The sequence below is a fragment of the Motacilla alba genome, chromosome 1 (assembly GCF_015832195.1).
Source record: "Motacilla alba alba isolate MOTALB_02 chromosome 1, Motacilla_alba_V1.0_pri, whole genome shotgun sequence".
In the NCBI taxonomy this organism is placed as follows: Eukaryota; Metazoa; Chordata; class Aves; order Passeriformes; family Motacillidae; genus Motacilla; species Motacilla alba.
In genome coordinates, this window is record NC_052016.1 from 113478832 (window position 1) to 113490846 (window position 12015).

The 12015-nt window shown below is 42.7% G+C and overlaps 1 protein-coding gene across 1 annotated transcript; it reads right to left on the reverse strand.

The window, feature by feature from the left end:
* Positions 1 to 1950: 1950 nt before the first annotated feature.
* Positions 1951 to 5153, reverse strand: NR0B1 (nuclear receptor subfamily 0 group B member 1). The gene is made up of 2 exons (XM_038138023.1): positions 4004 to 5153; positions 1951 to 2353 (listed from the first exon to the last, which is right to left on the reverse strand). Exons 1-2 carry the CDS (start codon positions 4557 to 4559, stop codon positions 2109 to 2111), a joined length of 801 nt encoding a protein of 266 aa, XP_037993951.1. The 5' UTR covers positions 4560 to 5153; the 3' UTR covers positions 1951 to 2108.
* Between the last annotated feature and the right edge of the window lie 6862 nt (positions 5154 to 12015).

Consider the following 12015-nt stretch of genomic DNA (forward strand, 5'->3'; position numbering starts at 1 on the left):
AGCTATTATTATTAACTGTTAGGACTTGTTACTGCAAACAAGTCTCTTCTGCCACTTAGCAGAGAAGTCTGAACACTCGTGTGAGTATTGATGAATTCCATGTGGTAATGAAGTTGTTTCAGTCTGAGGCTGTTGGAGTTCTCTTTAGTCCTCACCCAAGATGCACCATCTGCCACTCCTTAAATGTTTTAGCATCATGCTTTCTGCTTTTGTGGAAAGAGGTTTCTTTGTCTGGCCTCCTTGAAAGCTAACAATTGTGAGCTCATATGTTGCCTACAAAGAGGGAAACATCTCTACATATTTATGTTACAGAGATATCAGGTAAGTTCAAAAGCTGTTGTAAACTCACAGAACATTTACATATGCACAATAAATATTACCCACAGGTAGATGTTTGTTATAGGTGTGCATAAATGTGTGTGTACATATAAAAGGATCAACCTAATATAAAAACTAAGCCTGCTCTATTATTGTCTGAACTGATCTGAAGTCTGGACTGGTAGTAAAGATCACTTTACTTACATATTTTTTTTCTCCTTTTGAATTTTTGGGAAGTTTATCATGGTAGACAAATGTACACAGAGCTATGTGAGCACCAGAACACTGCTCATTTATGGACCACCATTGTTTTTTGGGATGGGAGTTGTTTCTTGCTCAGTTATTTTTCCTCAGTGACAGTGTCAAAGTCTGTGAGGAGATCCTTAGTGCCGTGGCAATCCAAATCTCAGCGATGAGTGTACTTGTACACCTAGGAATGTTTGGCTACTTCTCAAACAATTTCTGTTTCCTCATAAGTTTTATCTGGGTAGGTACAAGCCAACAAGAGTGCCCCTGCTCCTTACCTTAGTAGGAGCTGTGATTGTCCTTTGCGCAAGGTGGCAGCAAAAGAAAGCTCTTCCAGCTCCTTCCCCTCTCCCCTCCAAGCCTCCTGTTCAGGAGAGTGACTCCTTCAGCTTTATTAATTGTGTTTTATAACCCACCTGTTGCTGGTGGCTAATGTATGTCTGAACAGTACATGGAGTTACTGGTACCTTTTACTTTGGGAACACTGTCACATTTCACTCTCCATTTCTTTGTCAACATTCCCCTGGGGAAAAGCTAGAAAGTTGAATGCAAAGAAAGGAAAACGATGAGACAAATCCCCCTTAAATCACTGATTTTCCCTTTCTGATTTTATTTTTACAAGAGGGTATTTTTCCAATGAAAACACAAGGATTTTGGGAGAAAGGATCAAGTCCAAGAAAAAATTTAAATAAACTAAACTAAATAAAATAAAATATTAAGCTCTATGCTTAATTAAGACATTGTCACATGTCAAATTGTGACAAATTGTGATGGAAGTACTAGTGGAAGACTATGTTTCAGCATAATTATTTGGTTTATCAGTAGGAATAAGTAGTCTGGAGAATCTGACTATTGAAGTCCCAGACAGCAGTTACCTAGATGAAATAAAAGTGTGGAGTCCATCCTGCTAGTTCTCCTGACCCTAATGAGCATTTGCTGATTGCATATTTTTGGAGGAGGTTTTCATTTGCTTGTTCTGGAGAAAGGATTCATTTTATTTTCCTGGAGCCCAAAATAAGTTGAATGCATTGTTTTACTGCAAATATTAGAGTTGATGATGCTACTTTAAGGTTCATTAAGCCTCAAAATACTCCTAACACATATTCCCCATGTGGAAGAAAACCTTGGGTGAATATTTAATAACCTTCACAGATTTGACTTTGTTAAAGTCAATAGAAGTAATAAGAATAGCAGTAAGACAGTGTTTATTTTGAAAAACCAGGGATTACTCACCTTGAAAGTAAAATATAGTAAATATGTTCTTTATTCTAGAGGCATGGTAAAAGAATAGCTGGTCAACTTTGGATGTGAACATTCTCTACAACCTTAAAGCTTGTTTTGATGACCATAACCTTATTCCAAAACCACTGTGTTTAATAAAAATTACTTCCAGAACTTGAAGAATATTTTATTATGGAATACAAAAATACTATCTATGTAAAAACAATAAGTTAGTTTATTTACAATATTTTACACTATCCTGCTCTGGAGCTTCCTTTGCACTGGGCTTCTTGTCATTATTTTACACACCTTTACAATTTTAATTATAATTTTGCACAAAGCATTTCCAAAAGCATGTCATCCATGTTCACTGCTCCAATGATGGGCCTGAAGAATAATTCAGCAACCACATTAGCATTAATAGACCTTAACAAGGAGAGAACAACATTCAGCTTGGCAAATCTGGCTTCATCACCTCTGTGAATGAGTCTGACATGTTCATTTAGAGCTTGCTGTGCTTCCCTCTGCAATCCTTCAATGTACTGTGTACACTGCAGTCCAGGTAGATCTGAAAAGAAAAATAAATTATTTTGTTTACATATTTTTGTTTATAAAACAACATTATTCTTACAGAACAACTCCTAACAGCTCACAGACTGTAATTATCATTCAAGAAAAGAAGCAAATTAAATTGCTAGAGGACTTGTATGCAAAGTCAACATGCCAAATTTTATTGGGCAGGTCAAATTCTTATCATACTGGTGTTCTGGATATTTAATACTCCTCTTTACAAACCTAAAACATGATGTTTGTCAACATTCACTTAGGTGTTAAACAAATTAGTTTATAAAATTTTGATTGAAGAATGCTCTCCAAAACTCCATTGCAGTGGGGAAGACAACAAAAAACTTTTTCATTTTTTTTTCTCTTCTACAAAAATGCATTGTTTACATTTAAGGCTTCTTTTGACTACTGTTTCTACTCCAGTTTATGAGTGGCAAGAAGTACTGACTCCAACATGAGACAGGAAGTTTCCCAATGAACCACAGTAAGGATGCTGAAAGATGGAAGGTGCAGAATTAAGGCTATATGTGACCACAGAATCATTTTTGGGTGGAAAAATCTCCAAGATCAGTGACTCCAGCCATTAACCTAACACTGCCAGGTCCACCATTAAACCATGTTCCTGAGCAACATATCTACACTTTTTTTGAACACTTTCAGGGATGGTGATTCAACCATTCCCCTGGACAGCCTGTTCCAATGCTTGACCACCCTTTCAGAGAAGAAATGTTTCCTTCCAGAACAATTTATCTATCGTTTTGCAGTAGACCAGCTTCCAGCTTTGACTTGTGTAACATAAGCTTCACCTTAACTATTGTAACTTTTCCCCTCTTATCTGTATAGAAAGCAAAGCTACGAAAGCAGGATGATAAATGCAGGGTACCACTACAGGAACCTAACCATCAATAACGACCAGTTTGGCAGTGGGAGCTCCAGCAGAGCCCTGTCCCACTTTCACAGGATATTGCCCTACTTGGCAAGTGCCACATCCAGCCTGCCATACCCTGCCTACCTTTCAGGCCAGTCACCGACAATAAGTCACAGCATCTATGGGAGCCTCCACAAAGAGAGATGGCAAAAAAAAAAAACCCAAAAAAAAAAAAAACAAAAACAAACAAACAAACAAAAGATCATAAATAATATACGAAAAGCCACAGCCCACAAAGAGAGATGGAAAAAAAAACAAAACAAAACAAAACAAAACCGATCATAAATGCTATACCAAAAGCCAGAGCAGCACTTTGTTGCTGGGAGCCCTGAGCCTTCCCTTGCTCCGCGGGGCTCGCAGACCTCCGGGCACGGCCCGGGCAGAGCCGCTAGCCTCGGGCCGCTCCCGCGGAGGGGAACAGCCGCTGCTGTCTTCTCCCAGCCTTCCCTAACCGGCTGCCAGGCGCCTGCAATTCGCTTTCTCCGTGGAAAGCGCCAGCCCTCAGCACCCCAGAACGAGCTGCAGCCGGACCCGCTCCCTGCGTGCGGCCGGGGTTTAGAGGAAGGGGCAAAAGGTGAAACCTTGTCACGCGTCCTCTCCTCCAGCGCCTTTTCCACCCCGAGGAAAGCCCCGGGTGTGCCCCTCTTCCCTGGGGATGCAGGCGAGCCCTCGCCACCCTCCAACTACCCTGCGGCAGAGGTCCCGCTGCCCCGCCCGGCCACTCACCCGGGTTGAAGAGCACCGTCCCCTTGAGGTAAGCGTACTCTTTGGTGCTGATGTCCAGGCTCCAGCACTTGGCCAGGAAGCCCTTGATGGCCTGGATCTCTCCGGCCGAGGGCAGGTGCGGGCCGTGGTGCGGCCGGCCCGGTGCCGGTGCCGGTGCCCGCTCGCCGTGCTGCCGGGCGGTGAGGATGCGCTGCAGCATGCTGGGCTCCGCGCTCTCCACCGTCTCCAGGTGCACCCGGTCCTGCGCCAGCCCCAGCAGCAGCAGGGGCGCCCAGCAGCTGCGGACCAGCAGCAGCTGCTCCTCCAGCGGCAGCTCCTGGAAGCAGGGCACGTTCTGCACGAAGCGCAGCGTCTTCACCAGCACGGCCGAGGCCGCCTTGCAAGCCACCTGCGGGCTCCGCAGGGCCACCCGCCGCCGCGACCCGCACGGGCAGCCCCGGGGCGCCGGGCCGGCCGGCGGCAGCGCCCGCTGCTCGCTGCGGAGGATGCTGTAGAGGATGCTGCCGTGCCGCCGGCCCTCCGCGCAGCAGCGGCAGCGGCGCTCCGCGCACGCCATGGCACCCGCGGGTGCGGCGCCCGGGGCGGGCTGAGCCGCCGGGGAGGCTCGGCGGGGCGGTCCCTGCCTCCTGGTCCCGCCGGCAGACGCGCAGCGCTCGCCCTCTGCCCGGCTCCTTAACTTATTTATAGCCGGCGGGTGTGTGCGTGCGTGTGTGTGCAGCCGCAGGCGCTGTGCCGGCCGTTCAAAGGGGCAGACACTCTTTACTGGCTGGAAAAGAGGCGGGGGGGAGGAGGGGAGATGAAAAAAAAGAGCCAAACCCTCCTCCTCCTTCCCCGAGACAGCGATACCCGGGGGGAGCCGGCGCGCCGGCCGCCTCTGCCCGCGGGCTGCGGCGTGAAGATCGGCTAATTGCAGCCTCCTCGCCCCGCGTGGCGCCGCGGGATGTCCCTTCCCGGCCCCTCTTTCCCGGTCCCATCCCGGCTGATGTTGTGCCGGGATGCTCCGAACAGGGCAGAGCAGGGCAGCTCCCGCCGCTCTGTCGTTTTGCCGCCGTAGGGAGCAGCTCCCGCCCCCGAATTCGGCCAAGTCATTAAATTCCCGGCAGAGGGGCAAAAGGTTACGCCACTGATGACATCGAGGACTTTTGTCGATGCCTGCCCTGGGTAGCGATGCCTTGTGTGCCAAATGAACTCCACAGTGCTGCCATGCGGAGAGGGAGACTGGGACATGTCCCTGCCCAAATGGGTGCTCTGGGAGGGTTGCAAACAAGGCTCTGTCAGGGTGTCCTGGGGCTGGTGCCGCTGCAGCACCCACTGGGATCCCCCATGGAACTGCTCCCATTAATAATTCCCTTGCTCTGCCTTTCAACACCTGGCCCATCTTGCTCATGCCGTGTTGTTCCATCCATTTACATTATCCCTTCTGGCTCTGCTTCTCCGTTAATCTCTCCTCTTAGATACTGTTCTGTGCCCCATGTCCTCCAAGTGTCCTATGAACTCCAAAGCAAGGAAGCCTCCCGTCCCTCCGGGCCTTGATGTTTACACAGGAGGGACAGGGGAATCGTGATTGTCAAATACGGATTCTTGACTGAAAAATATGCACCTTCTCAGGTGGGCTAAATAAAAGTGGGTGCAGCAGAGCGGAGTAAATAAACACTGCAGAAAATAAAGTTACTTTGTCTACTGCAGCAGAGCAGAGTAAATAAATACTACGGAAAATAAAGTTACTTTGTCTACTGCATACGGGCTAAAACAGAAGCATTTTGTGGTTCATGTGATCTAGAAGAACCTTGACAGTTAGAGAAAGTAGCTGGTTTTAAGCAAAATTCTGTATCTACTCCACCAGTATCTGCTACCAAGTGAAGACTAAATCACCCTTGGAATGCTACATTTCCTTTCCTTAAACATGTTTTTTTTCTTTGTTGTTGTTTTTTGAGTTTTGAGGGGGTTTTGTTATTTTCGGGTTTTGGGGTTTGTTTTTTTTTTTTTTTTTTTGGCTGGTTGGTTGGTTGGTTTGGTTTTTTAATGCAAATACCATTGAGTGCTTTGGATTTTGTAGAAACAAAACGATTTTGGGCTGGATCTTGCCAATTTCCTTTCCCTGTGAAGTCAGTCCTGCTTTATCAGCTTACACAGGTATGGAGTCATATAGTCCTTTCCCTCTAATCTTTCTTCACAATTGGACTCAGAGGGGATATTCTTTACAAATGGCTTTTACAAATGACTTTGCTTTTTGCAAGGCATTTTTTAATAAAGTTATATAAAACACTGATGGGCTACCTCTCTCAAGTAAACATTGTTTTACAAATACAAGCCATCCAAAACCCAGATTATCATACTTTTGGTTTTACCTATGAAATGCATTTTCCACAGGCCCAAACATGATAAAGCTCTTTATTGGCTTTGCAGTAGAAGAGAGCTGCTACAGTGCACCAATTAAATGATGTCTAAAGTTTGCTGACACATCAGTGGTTTCACCAAACATTCTTTAAGAAAGAAAAGATGCTAGATTTGCAAAACACATGCACTAATACTAAATATTATCATTTTTTTCATTTGGATAGTATCACTGGTAATGACAAAAGTCATTTATTTGTCTAGAGTATTTCTTTGCCATTGTTTCCTGTTATGTATTCAGTGTTTCCTGAGCATTAGGATTTTAGATAGTTTCAGACTTTTTTGTCTTTTTCCTTTTTAGTTTTTTTGGGAAGGGGTTGTTCACTAACTTCAGAGGTAAGTCCTGCCAATTTTTAGAAAAAGAGCATCATTGAGCTTTTAGTTGTCTTTAGTAGCATTTCTCCTATGCGGTACAGATCAGTAGTCTGACCATGGAATCTAGATGTGTTTTCTATGAGTTTGTTGCTTGGAAAATATCTATGGGAAAGCACAGTGTGGCTGAGACCAGAATCATTTCCTTTGCAGCTTTGACCTTGGACTCCAACTGTGGGAATATTCTGCTTATTATGGGAGGATGCTGCTTACACAGGGCTATAGACAAAGGAAATATTTGTAAATATAAATTTTAGACCAAGTCCACAATAGATTTTTTCCCTATGTACCAATATTGGTTGCAGATGTTTAATTTTTCAAGGTATTTCTTTTTCAAACAAGTCTCGAATGTAGATGCAATTCATCTGTTACATAATGATTTTGCTGACTCTTCATTTTCTAAACAAACTTATACAAAAAGACTTTGTCTTTGATAATTATAACAAAATGTGTACCTCACGCTGGAACTGAAACTTGGTTTACTGTTCAGTGCCAGAAATCACATTGCTGCAGTTATAAATGTACTTCCTTCTCTGACAAGTGCATGTAAACACTCATTTCTCTCATTCTGATTCTTAATGTACTCTGATATACATGGAAGTTTATTTTATTCAGGGTGGATCATCTATTTCTGAGCTAAAATATTAAGAATTTTTTTATTTATTTATCCTATAAATATTTATTTGTGTTTTCCGTGTTGGTATTTAGCAATTTGTACAGTCTTTATTTAAAAATCTGGGTTCTGCCTGTCCATAGCATTCCAGCTAAATTAACAACAAAGCATTCTATTCACAACCAAAACCAAAATCCCTAACAGAAACCAAACCGTTTGATGAAAAATGCATGGAACCCTTTTAGAATAAAGGGAAAGTGCCTGGTTTCTGCTGGGAGATCTGATGTTACATGGGTATTACCAAGCTCCTCGTGGTACAGTCACGAATAGGTTTACAAGCTTCCAGACAAAGGATTGCTTGTTTGTATTGTTTGGGGCTTTTTTTTTTTTTTTTTTTTTTTTTTTTGGTATTGTTTTTGTTTTGGGTTGGTTTTGTGTGTGTTTGTGTGTGTGTGGTTACGGGGTTTTTTTAACTCAGACAAAGCCTTGGATATGGAGGTGATACAGCGCAGTCTTGGCAGCCTCACTCTCTCATGTTGCTGCTCAGTGTCTCCGTATCACTCATCTGGTAGCACATTTGGTCCTTGGCCAGAGGGCAAGACTTCAGTTTCAGAACAAGACCAAACAAGCATTTGTTTTTATGCCATCAGTGCTTCAGTGCACCATTCGCTTGAGAAAAGCTTTTTTCCAGTGTAGAATTTGATCCTGATGTCCTATAAATGCACACTATTCCCTTTAGTAAAAATAAAATTTGATTTTAAGATCAGATGTAAAGCAGACTCAATTTGGTGATTAGCATAAGAGAAGTTAACTTTTCTCTAACAGAAAAGTTAACAGTTAACTTTCTCTAACAGTTAACTTTTCTCTTTTCTTTAACAGAAGAACAAAGTTTAATGTGGAATATTGTTATAAGGATATGATAAACAATATGTATTTTGTAAAAATAAATGCTTTATTAAAACAAGGTTTTCGAATTTAAGTATATTGCTGCTTTTCATTCTTTTCTCATTATGACTATCCATTAGTTAGACTGACCACCATTCACATTTCCCATATTTTTTTCTGGGGTGTTTTTTGAAATGTGGGGATTAAGGGAAAAGTAGTTCTACCTCTGTAGCACACACTCCTATTGTCCCCTTCCTGGAGAGACAATGGATTCCTGAGGAGGAGCATACTGGGAGCCTGAGACAAAGATAGTTGAGGTGGACCCAGGTGAGAGATGATGACCAGAATTTCCAGAGCTTTTCAGCTTCCCTAAGACTATGATTTGACAGCGTTTCTGTATCCCACCCCCAGCTCACCTAACAGTATGTGTTTGTTCTGGAGCAGGATGAGAATACGGTGACATTTTTATGGAATTAGCCAGAGTATATAAAAAAGGAGTTTATTCCAGGTTTAGACCTTCCTGCCAGCTGCTTGAAAAGAGATGATGTCTAATCTGGTTGAAACTGTAATGGTGCAAAGTCAGCCTTTTAAGGTATCGTAAAGAAACCACAAAATGCACAAGGGAATATCTTCTTCTTGTTGTTGTTAGCAGATCAGCTCTTTGTAAAATGTGGCCATGGCAGTTTGGATGCAGAAATATTAATTCTGAGTTTCAATTTACTCTTACTGGACCAGGTACTCCACTGTCATATTCCCACTGACAGATAGTAAATTTAAGGAGGCCTCACATACCCCAGGCCTGGCCTTTTCTCCTTGTACCCATATGTTAATTTACCTTGGCTAATGCTAGGTTATTCTGTTAGAGTTAACTAGGTTTTGGCGTAGGCAAAATTAGGGAAAAGAAGCAAACTTGTAAACTTTTTACAGGGAAAGGCACTCAGTTGTTTCCCACTAAAAAAAGATTAATTAATCTTTGGGGTCTGTAAAGAGCTGTGGGCCCCAGCAATCCAAAATTGTACTTAGATATGCTATTGGGGTTTCAGTGTTTAGATGTAAGTAATAACTTATACTTTGGCCCAAAGTGGGTTCATGGGGCTCCCAAACATGTGTCAGTGTGCAATGCTTCAGGGTGCAGTCCCCTCATCCTTCCTGAGCCAAACTAGCATCTCACTGGAGCTGAGAGGCGACTCCCACAGACGTGTGGCTGCCTCTGCTTTCCTTGCCCCAGCTCTGGCACACACCTCTTTCGTTAGAAAGAACGAAATCTTCTTTCTAACCTGGCAGCATTTTTGTGACAGCCGTTACAAAGAAAAGTAGCAGAGAAATTAGGTACCTTGAAATGTGATTTCCATGCTTTGTTTTACCCAGTGACACTTTTGAAGTTTCTGCCCCAGCTGAGAAGTTGGAACACTCATGATACAGCAGAATTGGGCCTGGTAAGTCAACAAAAAGCTAACACATCAAGGGAAAAGCCGTGTAGTATTCTGCTAATTGAACTGAACTGGATTCAGCTAGGGCTAAAAAGGGTGCCAGAGCAGGTGGAAAGGTGTGGTATTGCCACACTTCCAGGAGAATGGGGAAAGAGCAGGAAATACTTCTGCAAACCAGTATTCTACTCGGCCACCAAGTGGAACTGCTCCCTCAGGAAGGTAAAGCCCTAAATCTTGAGAGCAGAAAACAATAGGTGTTATGGGAGAGGGCTTGTAACAAACTTTGGTTTTAAATTCTTCTTTTAAATAGCATGCAAAATTTACCTGTACTCTTGCTAATGGCACTTGAATAACGGAATTGTGTTATAAAATACTAGTGTAGAAAACAGCTTGCAGTTACTTACCTTGAAGAACACATTGCTGATACAGAACAGCAGATGGGTAACAGGCAAAAAGCTCAATTAAGTTAGATACTGTTCAAGGTTGTGGCTTAAAGAATAAAACACATTCTAGCTCTACAGTGGCAGGAGGATACTTTGTATCCATTGCACCAATTTTTAAGTTCAAAGTTCTGTATTTTACTGCAGCTAATTCTCTGAGGCTGGTGAGTTCACAGATACACTTTCCTTTGTGACTAATATCATAGGATAGTCTGCTAATAAAATTTACATTCAAATTGGCCTGTAATTTGGCATGTGTTTTATCTGAATATCAATGTGTGTTTTTAAACTCCATACATCTTTCTATAGGTTTTAATTCAGACACATTTCATCCAAGTTGGTTATTTAAAAATACTGTCCTCTGGAGAATCAGTGATATAATTTCTCATTAGATCAAATTTGTGTTATGGTATTAAAGCTGTATTTCTTTCTTTTTTACTGTTCTTCAAAAAATGAGTTTGAAAGGTACATATTTAATTTAAAGGTTCACTTATAATCTGTATCACAAATACTTATGAACTTCAAATAACTTCAGCAGTTCCTTGAGTTCTTTGCTGCAATCACCATTCACCAGGTCTCTAAATTTTCTACCCATTCTGTAGCTAACAGGGAAATCATTTGGCATTCTGTTCTGCTGGCAGACAAGGCAGACTGTATCTTCTGTTTTGTCAAAATAAACAAGTTAGCTTACCCTCTTTGCAAAAAGGATTTTTCTAACCTAGATCCTTCCAATGCAAGCGGATTAGGGAGTGACCCGGCAGTTCTGCTGGTACATTCAGTGTACTTGCAGTCATTGATAGCCCAAAGTACAGGGGAAAGTGCTAACATCCTAGTCTATCCGAGCTGCAGCCAGACAGCATCCTTGGCTGGGCTACAGCTCAGACTTTGAGGCTGAGGCACCATCAGCTCTCCTTCCTGGCTTCCTGAGGGCACTGCTAGACTCAGAGCTATTGCTGACTGGGTGCAGCTTCTGCTCAGCTCTGTGCCTTGGCAGGACAGCATTCCCCTCAGTTTGCCATCTCAGCCCAAGTCATTAAAGCCCACCAGTCCACTGGTTGTTTATCCAGGTTTTTGCAACTCTTTACTGTATAAAATTAGCACTGTGTTACAACTTTCCAGATTCAGCTTATAACTGCTAGGCTTCTGATACACATTTCCTTATTAATTTAATTAATTAACAGGAATTATCCCCATCAATACTCACCCCTTTTTAATGAGTAAAACATATTTTGTCTTATAAACAACTTTCAAGATAAAACTTTGAAGGTCCTTTTTCTCCTTAGGCCTGTTTCTTAGATATCCTTTGTGCCCATTGCAACACTTTTGCCCCTTCCTAAAAGCCTTTGAAGCGTGGACATCAGAACTTCACAGAGGGTACCACTTGTGCTGTTCTCACCAGTGCCAGAGAGAGAGAAGGTAACTCCCCAACTCACATTCATTATTCGACTCTCCTGCATTAAAGAATCATTAGTCTTTGGGGTCATAATTGTGTATTGCACTGGGAACTCATGTCTGGCATCCTCCTCTGGCATCCTAGATAGCTTTCTAATTGTCTTTCTAGAACAGAGCTGTTTATTAGCAGAGGTAGGATGTCTTTCTTGTTTCAGTTCTTCGTTTGGCTGCATTACCATGTGTTCCATGAGAACAGCTCCAGCAATGCAAGGGGAGAGCTTTTCTGGCCTTCATTTACTTCTCCTCATCACCATTGATCCCCATTTTCATCCATGAATGCCCACACATCTCTTGATTTGGAGATGGAAATTTTCCTCAGTAAGTGTGTTTTGTTCATTGTAATTTTGTGAATCTAAGTCACTTTTTGCTACTGCATAGTGCTGATGTTTTTGTTGGCATGTCGTTTCACTCAGAAAAATGCCTTAC

What these genes read in the sequence shown, in the direction of transcription:
- NR0B1 (XM_038138023.1), bottom strand. Translation starts at nt 4,559, where the DNA reads ATGGCGTGCGCGGAGCGCCGCTGCCGCTGCTGCGCGGAGGGCCGGCGG. An exon ending in GACGGTGCTCTTCAACCCGG is followed by an intron (nt 2,354 to 4,003) that starts GTGAGTGGCCGG and finishes TTTTCTTTTCAG; the next exon opens with ATCTACCTGGACTGCAGTGT.